The sequence below is a fragment of the Gymnoscopelus braueri genome (assembly GCF_963280865.1).
Source record: "Gymnoscopelus braueri genome assembly, chromosome: 9".
Lineage (NCBI taxonomy): Eukaryota > Metazoa > Chordata > Actinopteri > Myctophiformes > Myctophidae > Gymnoscopelus > Gymnoscopelus braueri.
Genome location: NC_137610.1, coordinates 50,739,492 through 50,761,133, shown reverse-complemented (window position 1 = coordinate 50,761,133; position 21,642 = coordinate 50,739,492). Strand labels below are relative to the sequence as shown.

General features: G+C 41.7%; 2 protein-coding genes across 5 annotated transcripts in view; both read right to left on the bottom strand.

Moving 5' to 3' along the window:
• The window catches only part of LOC308091598 (anoctamin-9-like), a gene marked incomplete at its 5' end in the record, with an annotated part of 3,869 nt that extends 1,659 nt beyond the window's left edge, over nt 1-2,210 (bottom strand). The window contains 4 exons of the mRNA XM_080437260.1: nt 221-288; nt 942-1,032; nt 1,966-2,041; nt 2,206-2,210. Coding sequence (XP_080293386.1) covers nt 221-288; nt 942-1,032; nt 1,966-2,041; nt 2,206-2,210 — 240 coding nt within the window. The remainder of the gene's footprint in view (nt 1-220; nt 289-941; nt 1,033-1,965; nt 2,042-2,205) is intronic.
• Nucleotides 1-16,186, bottom strand: part of LOC308091342 (anoctamin-9-like) — a 112,880-nt gene extending 96,694 nt beyond the window's left edge. For 3 of the 4 annotated variants that reach the window (XR_013933699.1, XM_080436884.1, XM_080436885.1), the window contains exons 1-9: nt 15,339-15,659; nt 13,620-13,694; nt 11,752-11,880; nt 10,197-10,339; nt 5,990-6,039; nt 5,694-5,761; nt 4,315-4,394; nt 3,849-3,983; nt 2,835-2,928 (exon numbers count right to left, since the gene is read on the bottom strand). Coding sequence is in view for 3 of the 4 variants with exons in the window: in XM_080436884.1 (XP_080293010.1) it covers nt 2,835-2,928; nt 3,849-3,983; nt 4,315-4,394; nt 5,694-5,761; nt 5,990-6,039; nt 10,197-10,339; nt 11,752-11,880; nt 13,620-13,694; nt 15,339-15,362 (798 nt within the window). In the remaining variant the exon portion in view is untranslated. Of the gene's footprint in view, nt 1-2,834; nt 2,929-3,848; nt 3,984-4,314; nt 4,395-5,693; nt 5,762-5,989; nt 6,040-10,196; nt 10,340-11,751; nt 11,881-13,619; nt 13,695-15,338; nt 15,660-16,083 lie in introns of those variants that run through there. The other variant, XM_080436883.1, reaches the window with a different exon arrangement.
• Nucleotides 16,187-21,642: the final 5,456 nt, after the last annotated feature.

Sequence of the window (21,642 nt, the reverse complement as noted above, 5' to 3'; positions counted from 1 at the left end):
TTTTTATTATTAAACAAATATATATCATTTTAAAAGTCTATATACACACTTATATATTAAAACAATGATGTATTTAACTTTGGGGAATAAAATATTTGTTGAAAAAGGTGAAAAAAGGTGAAAAATGTGAAAGAAATCGCGGGACACATGTGAAAAAAAATCCCCCGCCAAGCCCAGCCCCCCCTGGCATAAATGACTTCCAGCGTCCCTGAGAGGACACGCCGATGACCAGGCCGTTAGCGATGACCGCTAGCACACCGATAGCCTCCAACACACCGGTCCAAACGCCTGGAAGGACAACGATACACATTACGCACGCACGCACGCACACACACACACACACACACACACACACACACACACACACACACACACACACACACACACACACACACACACACACACACACACACACACACACACACACACACACACACACACACACACACACACACACACACACACACACACACACACACACACACACACACACACACACACACACACACACACACACACACTTAATTAATAGATAGCAATGATTTAGACTATATTTGTAAATACTTAAATAAAAAGTGTGCTCTGCAGAGTGCAGATCTCTGCTAGGGTTGGCTTTACCCAGGGAGCCCGCAAATTGTGGAAGTCAATCATAGCCAATGAGAATGGAATATGAAAAATGTGATGTGTGACACATCTTTATCACATGACTTTAAAGATAATGTGTTCCGAAGATGTGTGTGTAAGTTTTGGACAGAAGCTGTAGGTGTAATAGCAAAAAGTGTGTGTGTTTTGAAGACATTTTAAAATGTTGGAAAGGCTTTGAATAGCCCAAAGTATGAAATAATGGCTATAGCTAAAATCTAAAATGACACAGCTGCGTTCCCGGATTGAATGGGTTAATACATAATGATCAGTATTCTGTCTCACCATCAGAGTGACACAGATGAGGACCAGCGTGCTGCGTAGGTACGAGTGTTTGTACTGTCTGGGAGAACAGTTGGCATCGTTCACGATGTCCAGGATCAGCTCCTCCTACGATCACATGAGTGGAAATAAAACATATACAGTACTTTACATCAGTGTTCATTTTGTTGACTAAGACTAAGACGAAAAGACTAAGGTTTTGATATTTAGTCGACTAAGACTAGACTAAGACTAAACCATTTCAGAAGACTAAAATGGGACTAAAACTAAATGACGTGTTATTCTAAAGACTAAGGCTAAGACTAAATCAGAATTTGCTGTCAAAATGAACACTGCTTCACATCATATTTTAATTACAGTCAACCACAAACCATTAAGCTTCATTCATAGTCCGTCGCACAACGGTGTCGCTTGTCCGACCAGAACAGATCTCTAAGCTATCAATGCGTCGCAATGCGTGTTGCACTTTGGGCGACACAGTGCATCAGGTAAAACAACACCTGTGAAGCTCACCTCCGTAGTAACCGGGTGATCAAATAATGAATCGCAGGTAGAACATAGATTCAAGCAGATCAAACTTTTGTCAGCATGTTTGTCATCGTGCCACCATGTCCTATCACACATCTACCGGCATCGAAACAGGAAGGCGCGGTGGGCTCTGACAAATTGACAATTTTTTTTACTGTGTGTGTCTAAAGAAAGAGTGTCTGGGTAGCTCAGTTGGTAGAACCCATCATGACCAGAAGGTCATGGGTTTGATCCCGGGCACCGCCACAGCTCAGTGTATGAGTAGCACGGCTTGGGTGCCGCACGTCATGTGCTATTACTGGGACCTGATGGTAGGCGTGGCAATCCATCTCCCATGGGAGATGGGTTGGTGTTTTTTAGACACTTACGTGTGTCTAAAAACCACTAGAAAAACACGATGAGAGTATAGCGCACGCGAGGCACGCCGTACCACAGGAAAACAATGGTTGTGGTGATGACTTGTTTCTCGGTGTGATCGCCCCCTAACAGAGGTGTTTGTGTAACATACTGTACCTCTTCCTCAGACCAGTCAGAAATCTTCCATTCACACAAGTATGAAGCTCTGTGTCTCTTCCAAGGAACAGAGTGGCTGTGAGGAGAGAACAGAACACAGGAGAGAGACTGTTTACTATCCCAGAACCATGGGTCAATAAATAGACCCTACAGAAAAATGCGGGCAAAAATCCTTGAATATGCACATACATATTCATACCTATGCATACATTTACTGAAGATAACATAAATAAGACTCACCCCATATTGCCATGAACATAGCAAACAGCACTGTCCCATTGTTGTCAAACAGAAGGTTCACCTGTACACATCAATCAATCAATCAATCAATCAATCAATCAATCAATCAATCACCTGTACAGATATAAAACACCAGTGAGCACTAATAAACTACGGTAAGTCAGTTGCTTGTCTGGTTTTCTGTGTCGCTGCATTCTTCATCATGTGGGGGAAAAGTCAGATATGATGTTATGATTTATGTGGTGATGATGTAAAGTGTATGCAATATACTGACACACACACACACACACACACACACACACACACACACACACACACACACACACACAACAGCTCTTTACTGTTGTGCGTGCGTGCGTGCGCGCGTGCGTGCGTGCGTGCGTGCGTGCGTGCGTGCGTGCGTGCGTGCGTGCGTGCGTGCGTGCGTGCGTGCGTGCGTGCGTGCGTGCGTGCGTGCGTGCGTGCGTGCGTAATACAAACGTTCAATTGACTTGTACTTTACCTTAGCATATGTACAGGTGAATTAAGTTGTACCTCACCATACAGTATGTACAGGTGCAATAATAAAAATGAACTGAATTGTACCTTAGCATACGTAGGTGTCATAATAAAGTTAAATAAAATTCTACCTTAGCGTATGTACAGGTGTCAGACAGCTGCCATACTTTGCATCTTTTGTCGCAGAGAGGACACATGACCGTCGTAGCTTCACACACCTCCTTTCTACAAGAAGACAGTCATCATAACAGTTCACTTATTGTACAGTACGTGTAAAGCTTATTTTATATGCCATCGTCCAAGAGTATAAATGTGAGACTTAAACTCAGGGCAATAACACATAAGTAACTTCAGATATGTACATAAACTAAGCCCACATCTAGAGCAGTGGTTCTCAAACTTTTTCATGTCAAGGACCCCAAAATTGACACTTATTAGCCCACGGACCGCCATTTGAAAAGATATGCCTCAGGGACCCCCATAAGAGAAGATTTTTACGGCTCTAGCAGTGATTCTCAACCATTTTAATTTCAAGGACCCCCCGTTTGACATGCATTAGGCTACGGACCCCCATTTAATGGCATTTCTATCTCTGGGACCCCAATGTATATTGTAAAATCAATGTTAATTTAACCTTAACGGGTCCATTTGGTTCCATGTGTACACTCTCAGAGTTACAGACCCATAAAGGTCCATCATTTAGCTGGGGACCCCATGGAACTCCCTCAAGGACCCCTGGGGGTCCCCGGACCCCACTTTGAGAACCAAGGATCTAGATGACTATATCAGTAGCTTTTTATAAATCTAACTCAGTGGTTCTCAAACTTTTTCATGTCAAGGACCCCCACAATTATATGTATTTGCCCACGGACATCTCAAAATATTTTGTTCCAGGGACCCCCCCAAAAGCAAAGATTTGAGTTAAAAATATTCGCCTTAAAAATATATATATATTCAAAGATTTGCACAAGTTTTCAAAATCTTTCAAAAATAAAAAAAAAATAATATATATAATAATAAAATATGGTTAAAGTGGTTAAAATGATTGTGACATTATATTAACACATTTTGCTGGGGACCCCCTGGTATCCCTCCAAGGACCCCTGGGGGTCCCCGGACCCCACTTTGAGAACCACACAACTCACATGAGGGGGGAGGTGTTGAAGAAGGCCAGGCCGTACAGGAAGACTACGACCCCGATGAGAGCAGCTGGGATGAGCAGGTAGGTGTACCATCCTAACCACAGGTAATACAGAGCTACCTTCTCTCCAAAGTAGCTCCTATGATGCACACACACACGCGCACACACACACACACACACAGCAGTCAGAACATAGGAGCAGAGGGGGCATAATGAACAGTGTGTGTGCGTGCGTGCGTGCGTGGTGTGTGTGTGTGTGTGTGTGTGTGTGTGTGTGTGTGTGTGTGTGTGTGTGTGTGTGTGTGTGTGTGTGTGTGTGTGTGTGTGTGTGTGTGTGTGTGTGTGTGTGTGTGTGTGTGTGTGTGTGTGTGTGTGTGTGTGTGTGTGTGTGTGTGTGTGTGTGTGTGTGTGTGTGTGTGTGTGTGTGTGTGTGTGTGTGTGTGTGTGTGTGTGTGTGTGTGTGTATTAACCTGACAGCGCTGATGGGCTGACCCTGTAGGATGGCGGTCCAGCGCGCCCAGCTGTCCTTTAACTCTTTCTGCTTCTTCTTCTGGAACACAAACAGAGAACAGCAGCTCAGCCACCGTATACTGTAGCGTTGTGTTTGACAACACTGTTGTACTACGATGTATACATGTGGCTTATAGAGGAGCACTAGACCAGTGGCTCTCAACCTTTTCTGGATCAGGGCCCAGTGGGCCCACTGGAAAATATTGAAAGTGTTCGTGGCCCACCCATCTGACTTAACCCATTAAGACCAGGAACGCATCTGTGTCATTTTTTGATTTCTTTGGCTATTCAAAAATAGCAGATCTACAAGCTCATAGCGCGGCGCTCGGTGCTTGTAGATCTGCTAGTTTTTTTATATCAATTTCATATTATCATTGAAATCTTAGTGTTTTCCCAACTTGCAATACCCTCGCAGCTGCACTAGACCATGGGTTCCCAAACTTTTCAGCCTGCGACCCTAAAATAACGTTCGGTGCACGTTCGGTGCGCATTTGAAATGTATTAAACTGGTAAAATGTACTATTTGTAATCATTTTAGGTTGTATTTCATCCATTCTGTTGAATAAAAAAAAAACAAAAAAAAAAAAAGTTTTTTTTTAATGTTTTTTTTTATGACCCAAAATAATTTCGCGACCCCACCGTCAGTCTCCCACGACCCCAAGTTGGGTCGCGACCCCGACTTTGGGAACCCCTGCACTAGACAACATTCAAACACACACACACACACACACACACACACACACGCACACGCACACACGCACACACTCGCACGCACGCACGCACGCACACACACACACACGCGCATACAGTACACATACACATCATGATGAGTGCATGTAGTGTAAACAGGTTATTATTAGTTCTGGTAGGTTTGGCATCACAATGATAATAATGTTAGAACAACACTTCACAGAGAGAGAGTGAGAGCCTCACTCATCATTGTGTGGTATCGTCAGTGTGGGCGTGTCAATACAAACACATCGTTAGTGTGGGTGTGTCAATAAATACAAACACAACAGGTAACAATAGCAGGTATTCTCTGTGGTTTGTGAGCTGTGAGCTTCGTACGCAGCAGGATTCTATTCTCTGGTTTAAACCCTGGAGTGACATTGCTGCACATCAAAGTATTTCATAGGGAAAACATTTAAACACCTAAACCTAACTTCTAAATGTCTAATCATAATAACTAACAGGCAGGCAGGCAGGCAGGCAGGCAGGCAGACAGACAGACAGACAGACAGACAGACAGACAGACAGACAGACAGACAGACAGACAGACAGACAGACAGACAGACAGACAGACAGACAGACACACACACACACACACGGTAGAACTCACCTCATGTAAGCAGAACTTTGCTTCAAACACCTTCTTCTTCATGAGTTCCCGGAGGTCCTCATCATGGCCTGGTTGATTGAATTTGACAGGTGTCAGTCACAGATCACAGAGCATAACTAAACTTGAGGCTCCACCTCCCAATGCCCCCCCCCTGTATGAATGAATGAACCATTGTAAAGCGCTTTGAGTAAGTTTGAGTACTTAGAAAAGCGCCATATAAATGCAATTCATTATTATTATTATTAAACTGTAATTCATTCTAATAAACTGCATGAATTAAAACACGTTCATCTCACCTGCTGTCCTGATGATGGTGTGATGGAGGATGAAGTGAACGATCCGTATCCTGAAACAAACATGACATTACTCTGTCAATATTATCATTATCATCATCATCATCATCATCATCATCATGATTATTGTGGCCGGTGGGTAGCGTGGGGTGCGGACGAGTTACATTTAAAATGTAAGTCTAGCTCTCTCTCGTTCGTTTTATTACTGTGCATTCTATTGCATTGTTCTATTACTGTATGTACTTGTTGGCATTTTATGATATATATGGTGAAGCTAAGGGTAGCTCAATGGTGACTATAAATGTGTTTCTTTTGCAGTGTGCAACAGTCAGCATTTTGTGTGGGGACTCACGTCTGTGTCCAAAGACTAGGGGCGAACAGTCTGGTGTCTGCGGTGAGTCTTTGGCTCATATACACATACAGTAGGCTATGCACTTTGGTCATATAATAGGGGTTCATGAATTGCTGCTATTATGCTCTGATATTCATTATGTTCCACTTCCATGTCATAACAGGTGGTGATCATCAGGTGGTCACTGCGTTGGCGCACAGAGCTACTTCATGATAGGGGTTCAGTTGGTTAGGGTGAGCATTCATATGAAGTTCAGTCTGTCTCTTTTACTAGTTAAGTTGTGATAACTTGTGATAACTGTATTTGTAATAAAGACAATCTATTTTTATACTGCAATATCCAATAAAGATTATATATTTTAATTATACATCTTTGGTCCGTCTATTATGTACCCGAAGCCTCTTGGTTACATTATTATTATTATTATTATTATTATTATTATTAGTATTCAGCAGATCTGTTCCGTCCTAAATTACGTTTAGAAAGCAGACTTGTGTATTTTTACATAATCTGTACAGATATTTCCTTCAGATTTAGAAGCACGTCTCACACTGAAAGAGCATTCTGAACATATTAATTCATATTAATGCCTATATATTCATATCAACGACAAATATGGAAAAAATAGCTGACCTATAAGCTCATTACGTGTTGCATGGTGACACATTGTGTGACCTTATAGATTGGCTATTTTTGAAAGATATGAAAACATTTTAAAGCCTTTGAAAATATTAACATGCCTAAAATAGAGACGGCGCGATGGATGTGGTTAACAAAAGGACATTCCTTTTACGAGTGTTGTGTTTAGAGAACACGCTGACGGCATAAAGATTTGATCCATCACCATAAAAATCCCCCAGAACAACCGACAGGGAAATGAAAGTAAAAGATGATTGACTCATACAGACAGCTGACATGACTCTGATGAAAATGAAATGAAAATAAAAGCAGATGTTGAAAGTAACTAAGTACTGTACTTAAGTAAACATTTTTGGTATTTTTACTTTACTGGAGTATTTCCAATTCTCAGTACTTTTACTTCTACTCCACTACATCTCAGAGACAAATATTGTACTTTTTACTCCACTACAATTACTTGAAAACTTTAGTCACTAGTTACTTTGAAGATTTTGATTTTGATTACAAGACATATTAACCACTTCAGCCCTATATACATTTTGGCCATTTGAAAACAGCAGATCTACAAGATCACAATGCGTCGCGATGCAACGCATTGTGAGCTTGTAGATCTGCTATTTTCAAAAGATTTTTCTTTATAAAGAGTACTTTCTACTTTTGGTACTTTTAAGTACATTTTGATACCAACAATACTTTTGTACTTTTACTCAAGTCAATTTTGAATTCCGGACTTTTACTTGTAACAGAGTATTTCTACATTGGAGTATTTGATACTTTTACTTAAGTAAAACAAATACTACTTTTTACACCACTGAATGATTGACTCATACAGGCAGCTGATATGATGATGAGTCTAACAGATCCAGTTAGACCAGTCATACAGTAAAAACAAACGTTATGACACTCCAGTGGATTAAATGTATACCTGTCTTCACTTTTTACTGCTTTAATCTATCAACAGGTGCTACAACACATCACCTGTAGGCTATTAGAACAAAGATTAATGACAGCTTTACACAGTGAAGTCCTCAGTGAGTTCATTTAACTCTGAGTGTACAAATGGACTAAAATTGACTTTAAATGGTTAAATAAACACTCAGTCAGGAATGTCCTGTGTGTTTTCTTAGCCAATAATGATGACAGTAGTATGACAGTATGACAGTATGACAGTATCGGAAATGCCTCCGATACTGACTAAAGAAATTAGTATCTGTGTGTACGTATGCCAGCCTCTAAGCTGGGGTGTGCCAGTGTGCCAACCTCTAGCACATACATGGGCAACAGGCGGCCCGGGGGCCACATGCGGCCCCCCACCTTCACTTAATGCGGCCCGCAGGTTAATATCAGAATACTGATATATTATTGATTTCAGCTGTTATGATTCCAAACATACAAACATGACCCGCTTTAATGACTTCAGTCTATATTAGTAGCTTAATGACTAGTATTAAATGATATTGTCTTTTTTATGTCCAATGTATTTGTATTCAAGTTCATAAAGGTAACATACGTATAAATAAATGCATTTGAAATTAAATAAAAATGTTACTATTCAGGATTACAATTAAAAATAGCAAAAAAAAAACAGGATTCTAATAAAAAAAATGCAAAAAGAGCCGATCTACAAGCTCAAAACGTGTCGTTTTGAGCTTGTAGATCGGCTATTTTTGCTACTCTTGTGTGACATAGAATGGCGAAGTACGGCATTAATTTACGAAAAAGGTTAAAATACGGAGATAAGAGGTGTCTGCCCGACAGTATATGCAACGTGGCCCTCTGGAGTGAGTGTGGAAATATAGTGTCCCTCTACATCATCAAAGTTGCATCACCCCTGCTCTAGCAGACCAGACCAGTTCGATCCCGGGCTCCCCCAGAGTTAGTGTGGAAGTGTCCTTGAGCAAGACGCTGAACCCCTAATTGCTCCCGATGAGCAGGTTGGTGCCTTGCATGGTTTATTCCTCCATCAGTGTATGAATGTGTGTGTGAATGTGTGAATGTAACGCTCAATCTATGTAAAGCCCTTTGGATAAAAGAGCCATATAAATGCACCATTTACCATTTACCATTTAAAGTACCCTTTCCAGGTCGTTTTGGGGGAATCAAAAGATACAGTTGAAAAGAGTACAAAATCTTTTTTGTACAAAATCTTTTTTGTATTTTTTTAAACAAATTTACAGTAACTTGACTTTTTAGATTTCGTCTGAATCGACTGCCAATCTCTCAGTCAAATCATGCAAAAAAAAAAAAAAATGCAATAGAGGAACTTTGTGCTCTTTAGATACGTATACAGTGTACACATCGAAAAGCAACACAGCAGAAAACAATGTGTGATAATATGTCTTCTTTTATTTTCCTGGGCCGAGTGCTTTACAAAGGTCTCCGTCGTTCAGAAATAGTGTTTGTACTAAGCTGGTCCACCATAGTCCATATTCACACGGCGGCCATTTTGGAATTTAACATTGCGTTGCTGTGGCAACTGGGGTGGCATTTCATTGACTTAATGGCAATATGGCCGGCGTGTGAATATGGTCTATGGCTCTCATTGGCTCCAATGTATTCCACGGCTGCAGTTTGGCTGCAGAACTGCAAAATGACGTAGATGGCCGTACCTTCTTTTTATATACCTTGCTCTAGATAACAGGACCAGATCGTACCATCTCTAGATAACAGGACCAGAACGTACCATCTCTAGATAACAGGACCAGATCGTACCATCTCTAGATAACAGGACCAGATCGTACCATCTCTAGATAACAGGACCAGAACGTACCATCTCTAGATAACAGTACCAGATCGTACCATCTCTAGATAACAGGACCAGATCGTACCATCTCTAGATAACAGGACCAGATCGTACCATCTCTAGATAACAGGACCAGATCGTACCATCTCTAGATAACAGGACCTGATCGTACCATCTCTAGATAACAGGACCAGATCGTACCATCTCTAGATAACAGGACCTGATCGTACCATCTCTAGATAACAGGACCAGAACGTACCATCTCTAGATAACAGGACCAGATCGTACCATCTCTAGATAACAGGACCAGATCGTACCATCTCTAGATAACAGGACCAGATCGTACCATCTCTAGATAACAGGACCAGATCGTACCATCTCTAGATAACAGGACCGGACATCAGTCAGAATAAAGTGACACTGATCATCATCGTTGTGTTTACCTGGTGCTCAGAGGGACGGTGTTGTGCATTTACCTGGTGCTCAGAGGGACGATGTTCTGCTCACAGCTCCAGTTACAGGCGTCAGACACCTTCAGCAGGTACCTGTACTTCTCAAAGAGCTTCTTGGGTGCTTGAATCCCATAGAAAACGATGTCATTCTTGTCGTCTATGATTTTCTACGGGGGAAAAAAGAAACAGAAGTTATTAAATCGTACGTAAAAGTGCTTTAAGAACATAATGAACGACACCTTGCTTCACCCTTTTCTCCCCAATGTAGTCGTTTGACAATTTGCCAATTAATTCCTCCTCCACACACATCTCTGTGTTGTCACTGCTGTCGTATCCTACTGTCCAGTGAGGAGCCCCCACCGGGCGGACGTAGAGCCTTCGTCCTACTCCTCCCGCCCAACACTCCCCGCTGACAGGTGTACGTACAGTGACCCCCCCCCCCCCCCCTCTGAACACGGGCCAATTGTGTTCATATCGACGCTCGACAAAGTCAAGTCAATTCAAATTTATTTATAAAGGACATTTAAAAACAACCAAAGGCCGAACAAAGTGCTGTACATGAATGAAAGCTCTCTGCCTTAACAGATATACAAAAATAGCAGATCTACAAGCTCATAGCGCGGCACCGAGTGCCGCGCTATGAGCTTGTAGATCTGCTATATTTGAAAAATCGTGAAAACGGCCAAATACAATACCATTTTGGGGGGGTCCTTGACATGAAAAAAAAGAACCACTGATTATAGCAACATAGGTTTTTTTTCAAAAAACTGTTAGGATTTAGAAGACATTTGTGGAATCCCCCCAGAAGCAAAGATTTGAGTAAAAAATCTTATATATTCAAAGATTTGCACACATTTTCACGATTTTTCTAAAATAGCAGATATACAATCTCCAGTTTGTATATCTGCTGTTTTTGGATAGCCACATAAATCTAAAAATGACACAGCTGCGTTCCCTGTCTACGTCCTCTTGGCTGGTTAAATGTCAGAGTGAGGAGGAGGAGGAGGAGGAGGAGGAGGTGAAGGATGCTATCAAAAACATGCTTGGCTCTCTCTGGCTCTCACTTTTCAACCTGGTGTTATCTTTGAATACATTTTTCTTTTTTTAATAATTGTTTTTACTCAAATCTTTGCTTCTGGGGGTCCCTGGAACATATTTTCAGATGGGGGTCCGTGGCCAAATACATCTTTTTGTGGTCCTTGACATGAAAACCACTGATATTATAGCGACAATTTTTTTCTTAGAATTTTTGTTGGATTTAGAAGACAATTGTACAATCCAAAGCAAAGATTTGAGTTAAAAATGTTTGCTTTAAAAAAAATATATAAGATTTGCCAAAAAAAATACATGATTTAAAAAATAATAGCAGATCTACAAGCTCATATTGCGGCACTCTGTGAGCTTGTAGATCTGCTATTTTTGAAAAGCCAAAGACATCTAAAAATGAAAACAGATGCGTCCCAGGTCTTAATGGGTTAAACATGTTCAAAACATGTGAATGGTTCAAAGTGTCTTTTGTTGCAAAAGCTTCCCAGGACTTAGAGAAATGAATGTTGCCGACGTGACGTTGGGAACTTACTGTGACTTTCAGGTTCTTTGCTTTCAGTTCCTCAATGAAGGCTCTCTGCTTCCTCAGTGAGAGGCTGTCCTCCTGCTGGGCACTACTCAGCTTGGCCACCAGGACGTAGTCATCGGACAGAGGCATGTCCTGTCACACAACAACAACAACAACACCAGGGAGCAGTTAGGGGGTTCAGCGTCTTGCTCAAGGACACTTGCACACTAACTCTGGGGGGAAACCCGGGATCGAACTGGGAACCTTGTGGGTTTCCAGTTCACTCTAACCCGGCCACTCTACCCCCTGAGCCACTGCCGCCCACGTTTAGAATATTTGGCGGCCCCGTTTTCATTTTTCAAAAGATTGGTGGTTGTTGCAATGACCCGCACTACTATACTTCACCATATGTTGGCAGTGGTGGAAAAAGTACTCAAATTCTTTACTTAAGTAAAAGTATCAATACTGCAATATAGAAATACTCAGTTACAAGTCCAGAATACAAGTCCAGAATTCAAAATGTACTTGAGTAAAAGTACAAAGGTATTGGCATCAAAATGTACTTAAAGTACCAAAAGTAAAAAGTACTAAAGATTTGGAAACAGCAGATCTACAAGTTCACAACACGTTGCATCTTGTAGATCGGCTATTTTCAAATAGCCTATGTATACAATAGGGCTAAAGTGGTTAATGTATGTTTCATAATATCATGATTTACATCTGAAAAGTAACTAATAACTAAAGTTTTCAAATAATTGTAGTGGAGTAAAATTACAATATTTGCCTCTGAGATGTAGTGGAGTAGAAGTCAAAGTATTGGAAATTGGAAATACTCAAGTAGTAAGTACAAATACCTCAAAATTGTACTTAAGTACAGTACTTAAGTACATTTACTTAGTTACTTTCCACCACTGTATGTTGGGCTATGACTAAATAAAGCTATAAAATGTAACAAACGTGTGCGTTCCCTAGTGCAATTACAATGGTGAAAGCTGTGTTGTTTCACCCCGAAAAAAGTAATGGCGGATTCGGTCACGCCCCGAAGTACCCGTATGTGTGTCTCAAAGAATTCCTAAGACAATGATTTGATGACCGGCAGCGGTTCCGGTAGGAGACACAAAGAGTCTCCTTTGTGTCTCCTACCGGAACCGCTGCCTACCGGTCCGCTGGTCATCAAATTATTGTCTTAGGAATGAGACAAAAAACTAAAAAATATCCATGAATTCAAGTCTCCATGGGGTGACTAATCCATAGAAAATAAGTTATTTTTGGGGTGAACTATCCCTTTAAGTGAACTAGGGACATTTAATAGTACTGTACTTAAGTGCAATGTTGAGGTTTGTTTTCCTTTACTGGAGTATTTCCAATTTTCTGTACTTTTACTTCTACTCCACTACATCTCAGAGGCAAATATTGTACTTTTTACTCCACTACAATTATTTGAAACTTTAGTTACTTTGTAGATTTTGATTGTTACAAAAAATACTTTAACCACTTCAGCCCTATATACATTTCGGCCATTTGAAAATAGCAGATCTACAAGCTCACAATAAGTCGCATTGTGAGCTTGTAGATCGGCTATTTTCAAAAGTGTTTTTTTTATACATTTGAAAACTTGTGAAATGGGACATTCTGCATGATGAGTACATTCTACTTTTGGTACTTTAAGTACATTTTGATACCAATACTTTTGTACTTTTCACCCAAGTACATTTTTTATTCCGCACTTTTACTTGTAACAGAGTATTTCATCGCAGTATCGATACTTTTACTCAAGTAAGACATAATGCCACAACCCCCACACTAACCAGCCACTCACATGACAGACAGGACATTCTAGCTGACTCAGCTGCATGGATAAGATAGAAGAGAGGCTTGTTTTTCTGTCTTACCACAGGAGGAAGTGTGGACTGGTCAAAGCCATCTTCTCTGACCACTCCGATCTTTTCCAGGAGTTCAATGCTGGGCTACGAGACAACAGAACAATGGAGACATTGAGTCATTAAGTCACTATATAGCATCATGTCAAAGTATCACCACTGACTGAATGGTAGATTTACATATTTTAACCGTTTAAGACCCGGGAATGCGTCTGTGTCATTTTTTGATTTATTTTGGCTATTCAAAATAGCAGATCTACAAGCTCATAGCGCGGCACAGAGTGCCGCGCTATGAGCTTGTAGATCTGCTATTTTTGAAAGATTTGTAAAAAAAAAAAAAAAAAAGTGAACCGAGCTTGTAGATTTGCTACTTTAGCTACTTTTGAATTTGAATTCTGAAAGGTAATGGTTTTGGAAGAGACACAGGCTTAATAGCCTCCATGGTTGGTAAATGTCAGAGTGAGGAGGAGGATGAGGATGAGGATGAGGAGGAGGAGGTGAAGGATGGTACATTTGCATATTTTCAAAGACATGCTTGACTCTCTCTGGCTCTCACTTTCAACCTGGTGTTATTATTATAGGCCAACATTTTTTTTTTTTAAACATTTCAAAACATGTCAAATACTGCGGGGGTGTCATCTGAATGTGGTTGCATTCCAGTAATACATGCCAGACAGATGACTTCCTCCTTCTGTGGACACAAACCCTAAGACTTCAAAGTATTCCCGTTTTGGTGCCCACATTTCCCTAGTGCCCACTCTTCCGAAGGTCTTGTCCTTATATTGATCCAACATGTGATGTGGGAGCTTTGGATCCAGACTATAATCATAGATGTATTTTATCTAGTCTGAATTTTGTTTTTGTATCTTTGATACGAAAGCAAAAGTCAAGAATAGATCAAATAATAATAATAATAATAATGAATTGCATTTATATGGCGCTTTTCTAAGTACTCAAACTTACTCAAAGCGCTTTACAATGGTTCATTCATTCATACGGGGGGGGGGGCATTGGGAGGTGGAGCGGCGAACAGTCAACGCCAGCATCCCCACTTTTCCCACATTCACACCAATGGTGGCAAGCTAGCGCCGACCGAATCATTGGAGGCAATGTAGGGTTCAGTGTCTTGCCCAAGGACACTTCGACATGTGGACAGGAGGAGTTGGGATTCGAACCGCCGACCCACGGATCAATGGACGACCTGCTCTACCTCCTGAGCCACAGCCGCCCGCAAATACATATTGATTGATGGAATAATCATAATAATAATTGATATGACGCTGAAGTAAGCGGAACAAAGGGGTAGGATTAAATACGTTTTATACTTCATCCTACTCCTTATTGAACATGAATATGAATTATAGTTTTGTTGTTGCCTGAGAGGCTGTTTTGCATTTCTTTTTTATTATATTGCATTTTTTTTAAACTTTGTTGCCCAATTTTAACATGTTCAAAATAAAGATTTCATTCATTCATTCATTCATTCAATCTTCTAAGAGGATTTTAAACCCAAGAAAGCACTATGGCTATTCATCGAAACATGACAGACAGATATACACTATGCAAAACATCATATAAACGGTTAGAAAACAATAACACAAATATGTACAGTAAATATATATGATAGTCTTGACCCAAGGCTAGTGATGTGAGAGCTACAGTATAATGTCAACAACATAGGCTACAGTATTAAAAACAAAGCTTATATAAAAGCCATTATCTATGACCTACCTGCCTCTTGTGTCCACGCATCATGGTTCATATGAACACACACACACACACACACACACACACACAGATGTTAGATCCAGAGATGACTTCTCTCCTTCCAGCAGCTTGTAGATCAACTCCTCCAGCCTGCAGAGTGAATGACATTACGTATAGAAGCTTTAACTGCCACTAAACTACTTCCTCCAGGAACAATATAACCCTGTGTTGTTTGTCTAAAGGCTCAGGAATGTAGAAGCAGCTATACCTGTTAGCTGCCATGTGGTGGAAAGTAACTAAGTATATTTACTCAAGTACTGTACTTAAGTACACTTTTGAGTTTTTTTCTTTTTACTTTACTGGAGTATTTCCAATGTTCAACACTTTTACTCAGTGGCAAATATTTTACTTTTTTACTCCACTACAATTATTTGAACACTTTAGTTGCTAGTTATAAAACATACATTAACCACTTCAGACCTATTTATATATTTTGGCTATTTGAAAATAGCAGATCTACAAGCTCACAGCGCGTTGTGAGCTTGTAGATCTGCTATTTTCAAAGGATTTTTATACATTTGAAAACTTGTGAAATGGGACATTGAAATGAGTACTTTTACTTTTGGTACTTTAAGTACATTTTGATGCCAATACTTCTGTACTTTTACTCAGGTAAATTAAAAACAACAACAAACATATTTTTACTTGTAACAGTATTTCTAACACTGTGGTATTGATATTTTTACTTAAAGTAAAGAAACGTGAGTACTTTTACCACCGCCGCCTGTTGCTGCTGTGATGACGTCACCCTGGGTTGGTTTTGTCTTTATCTGGCTGTGATTCAGATCCTGTTACAATGTATCCAACAGTCATTCATTCATTCATTGTCCTGGTGGATCCTAAAAGAGATCCACTGGTGATCCAGTGATCCAGGGAACAGCAGGATGTTTCAGCTGTTCACTCACAATCAGATCCGTTTCTCTTTTTCTTTCTCTCTCCAGAGAAAAGAGTCTTTTCTCTCCCTCCCTCCTTCCTCCTCCTCCTTCTCTCTGGGATGCACTGATACCCGGCAGCCACTAGGTGGCAGCACACACACACACACACACACACACACACACACACACACACACACACACACACACACACACACACACACACACACACACACACACACACACACACACACACACACACACACACACACACACACACACACACACACACACACACACACACACACACACACACACACACACACACACACAGGTGTTTTACAGTGTAGTGGTTCTCAACCTGGGGGTCCCCTCATGATTTTTTGGGGGGGCGTCCCCAGATGACACTGAAGTGACCATTTACTCCAGAGGGACACATTGCATATATAGGGGAGAGTGGGGTAATGTGAGACACTTTTTACATTTTCTCCCCTCTAGGTGAGCTAAAATGATATATCAGTAAAATGTACACATTTCCCATACATTTGGGATGTTTCTTAGCAATGGAAATGATCAGAATGTATTCAAGACAAAAGGCAGTGAAAATATGATTGTTTTAAAAAAAGTTTTCTGGTGTCTCACTTTACCCCAGGTCTGGGGTAAACCTAGCCTGACACTCAGCCTGAATTTTCATTTCGTTTCACTCCATTATTCAGTCTGAAAGCCCTCTCAATGCAGCGGAGTTCTGAGATGGGGGCGTGGCCAAAGTGGGACTCCACTATGAACCAACGCGATTGGTTCATACTGGATTGTCCCGATCCCGATTCGTCGTACAGATTTTCAACCGAGAAACACCCGCCTTCGAAAGCGTCACCAGACCCTGAATGCTAGGCAAAGGATTCAGGGGGTGGAGCCAGGCTAGGGTAAACCGAGACAAACCAGAAAAATCAATGGGGTAAAGCAGTGGTGGGTTCTACCGTCAGATGCCGTATACCTTGAGATTTTTTTTCGTCGCCACCGTACACCTTCAAAAACTGTTCAAAACAGCGTTTTTTACATTTAATTCATTATAGACGCGCGCATGCCGTGCGTGTGGGAGGTAGGGAATAAACATAGTATACCTTCATAAAAAAACTAGAACACAACACTGGGGTAAAGTGAGACACCAGACCACTTTTTTTAAAACAATCATATTTTCACTGCCTTTGGCTTGAATACATTCTGATAATTTCCATTGTTAGGAAACATCTCAAATGTATGGGAAATGTGTACATTTTACTGATATATCATTTTAGCTCACCTAGAGGGGAGAAAATGTAAAAAGTGTCTCACATTACCCCACTCAATGTAAAAAGTGTCTCACATTATCCCACTCTCCCCTATGTTCTTGGCATAACAAGTAAAACATATGCGATGTAATATTAGATTAAAATATGTTTAAGTACTAAACTTAGACACTTAGGGTAAAGTGAGACAGTGTCCGACTTTACCCCAAGCCATTTGTCTCACTTTACCCCACAGCCACATTTTGGTGAAAAGGACCACTTTTAGCAATTATGGCTAATCTACAATTAGCATTAATCACATGGATGTATAGGTTTGTAGTTCATCAACATGCATGACATACGTTTTTCTACCTGAATCATTTTTTTTTGACACAACAGCTGATTATGTTGACAGCCCAAAAAATTACTTTTACATGCAAAAAACATTTTTGTGAAAAAACATGCTTACCACAACACAATGAGGTCCTCTCCTCCATGGTAAGTGGGAAATGGGAGGGGCTTCAAAATCTAATGGTCATATGACCACACAGGTGTTGTGGTCAGGTGATAAGGGGGGTGTCTCACTTTACCCTGTGTCTCACATTACCCCACTCTCCCCTACTGTCGGGCAGAAACCTCTTATCTCCATATTTATCGTAAATTAATGTACTTCGCTATTCTATGTCACACAAAAGTAGCAAAAATTTTAGATCTACAAGCTCAAAACGCGTCGCAGTGCGATGCGTTTTGAGCTTGTAGATCTACTATTTTAGAATTAGAATCCAGATTTCTTTTTTTTGCTATTTTTGAATTGGAATCCTGGAAAATAATAATAATAATAATGCATTTAGTTTACTTATGTTAAATTTATGAACTTAAGTACAAATACATTGGACATAAAAAAGACAATATAATTGTAATACCAGTCATTAAAGGAGGAGTTCACCCAAAAAATTACTTATTTTCTATCAATTACACACCCCATGAAGCCTTGATTTCATGGATTTATTTTTGTTTTTGTGGCATTCCTAAGACAATAATTTGATGACCGTGTGTATTTCCGGTAGGAGACACAAATAATCTACTTTGTGTCTCCTACCGGATACATTAGCCGGTAGGAGACGGGAATCAAATTATTAGCTTAGGAATGCGACAAAAACAAAAAAGAATCCATGGATTCAAGGCTTCATAGGGTGTGCAATTGATAGAAAATAAGTCATTTTTTGGGTGAACTCCTCCTTTAAGCTACTAGTATAGACTGAAGTAATTAAAGCGGGTCATGTTCGCATGTTTGGAATTGTAACAGCTGAAATCAATAATATATCAGTATTCTGATATTAACCTGCCGGCTGCATTAAGTGGAGGTGGGGGCCACATGTGGCCCACGGGCCACCAGTTGCCCATGTATGATTTAACCCTTGCATTGTGTTGCATACACTATTGGTGTTAGCGAGTCAATTTGACTCATCCCAAAACACTCAAACAATAATTATTTTCATTAAAAAAAATCTCCCACCTCATAGCTGACTTGTTATGCATTCATATCCATGTAAACACTTATGTTAAAACTTAACTTAATATTATGTTGGGTTAGGGTTGGGGTTTCATCTTTCAATATAGCTCGTTTTCAATTATACAAATTTTAAAATTCACTCATTACATTTCCTATAATGAAGACAATGGATAATGATGTTATCTAGCTATAATAGATTAATATTAGAACACACTTTCATATACATATATATTATTATAATAATTATTATTTTATTATTATTATTATTATTATTATTATTATTATTACCCTTATTATTATTATTATTATTATTATTATTATTATTATTATTATTACCCTTATTATTATTATTATTATTATATAATATGATTGACAAAAGCTCAGAAAGTTCGTCCGGGATTCGCAAGCACAGGATCACTCCACATGACTCCAAGACCCGCCAGGCTACTAGCCACCTTAGCTGCTACCTAGCTTAACTAGCCGCTTAGCTGCTACTAGCTTAGCTGTTTGGCTACAGCCACAGCCCTTAGCACCCCACCCTAAGCTAACTCCCCGCATAGAGCCATTAGCTTAGCATTCCTTCACCACACGATGGCCTTTCTCCAAAGGCCATCTACCCACCGCACAAGACATTTCTGCGCTTCGGGTTCGAGGGACGGGTGTACGAGTACACGGTCCTCCCGTTTGGAATGTCCCTGAGCCCCCGTGTGTTTGTGAAATGCACACAGGAGGCTATAGCTCCGTTGAGGAGACAGGGGATACGTCTGTCGACTTACATCGACGACTGGCTCTTGGCCGGGGACTCCGGTCGAGAGGTGGCGAGACACACAGAGATAGCTATCTCCCACCTGACGTCGTTGGGTTTCACCGTCAATTTTCAGAAGAGCGTGCTGATTCCATGTCAACAAACCTCTTTCATAGGGATTTCACTGGATTCAACCACGCTTGTGGCACGCCTTTCCAAGGAAAGGATAGACAGTTTCCTAGCCTGTGTGAGGTCTTTTCAAGTAGGAAAGAAAGTCACGTACAGGCTGTGCATGCAGACAGCAGGTCTCATGGCTTCAGCCATACACCTGATCCGCCTAGGCAGACTCTTTATAAGACCTTTTCAGAGGTGGGTGCGGGATCTCAACATCCCACCCACCATGGGGTCTCGACGGGTTCTGGTGTCTCCACGTTGCATGGAAGCACTCAGACCGTGGTCACGCGCACTTTTTCTGTCAGAGGGTGTCAGTGTAGGTGCTGTGATTTCACGGAAGGTTGTCACGACGGACGCCAGCCTGACAGGCTGGGGCGCCGTTCACGAGGGCCGTGCAGCCAGGGGGGTGTGGGACCCCAGTCTACAATTGGCCCACATCAACTACCTGGAGCTGATGCCGGTGTTTCTCGCACTCAAGTATTTCGAGGCGTGCATCAGCGGTTGCCATGTCCTGGTCAGAACGGACAACACTACGACCATGTGCTACGTCAACAAGCAGGGAGGCTTAGGCTCCCGAGTGTTGGACAACCTGGCCCGCGAGCTGACAATTTGGTGCGACTCGCGCCTGCTGTCAATTTGTGCGCTCCATGTCCCAGGCCTTCAGAACAGCGGGGCGGGTCTGCTGTCCAGGGGCAGGTATTGGTACACGGATTGGTCACTCAATCCGAAAGTAGCGGACATGATTTGGACCAGGTTCGGCCGACCACAGGTCGATTTGTTTGCCTCGGCAGAGAACGCGAAGTGCTCTCGCTTTTTCTCAGTGAAGGCGACGGACCTCTCGTTGGGGCTGGACGCGTTGGCTCACAGCTGGCCGAGGGAACTGCTGTATGCATTCCCGCCGCTGGAACTGATCCGCCCAACATTGGAGAGGGTCAGACTTCAGGGTCTGTCTGTGCTGCTGGTAGCTTCAGCATGGGGCGTTTGGAGATCAGAAATAACTCCTCTCCTCTACGCCGAGCCGTGGCCCCTCCCTCCGATCGCGGACCTGCTGCGGCAAGCAGGGAACGAAATCAACCACCCCAGCCCCCGGGACCTGGACCCGTGGGTCTGGCCCGTGAAAGGGTCACCTTAGACTTGTGTGGTTTGCCCCCTGACGTGGTAGCTACCATTCAGGGGGCCAGGGCCGGATCTACGAGGGCTGCCTATGACATTAAATGGAATATTTTTTGTCATGGTGCCGGGAGCAGTCACCGGTGGTGGTGGCTTTTCGGGCTCCGGTGTGCAGCATTCTTATTTTCCTGCAAAGCAGGTTAAATCAGGGCTTGACTTTCTCGACGGTCAAGGTGTACCTGGGGGCCATCTCCACCTGCCACGAAGGTGGAGATGGCGGGACGGTTGGCAAGCATCCCCTGGTGCGGCGGTTCATGGGCGGCGCCAGACGGGCCAGGCCGACTAACAGGCCACTGTTTCCAGCCTGGGATTTGGCGGTAGTGCTGAATGCACTGCCTCTCTCCGTTTGAGCCTCTCGAGACTGCGAGCCTGAAAATAGTTAGTCTTAAGACGGTCCTCTTGGTGGCCCCTGTCTACGGCTAAGAGAATTAGTGACCTGCATGCAGAGTTCGGAGTGCTTGAGGTTCTCTGGTGACGACAGGAGGGTTCTGTTGAAACCGAACCTGGCATTCGTTACCAAGACCGGGGT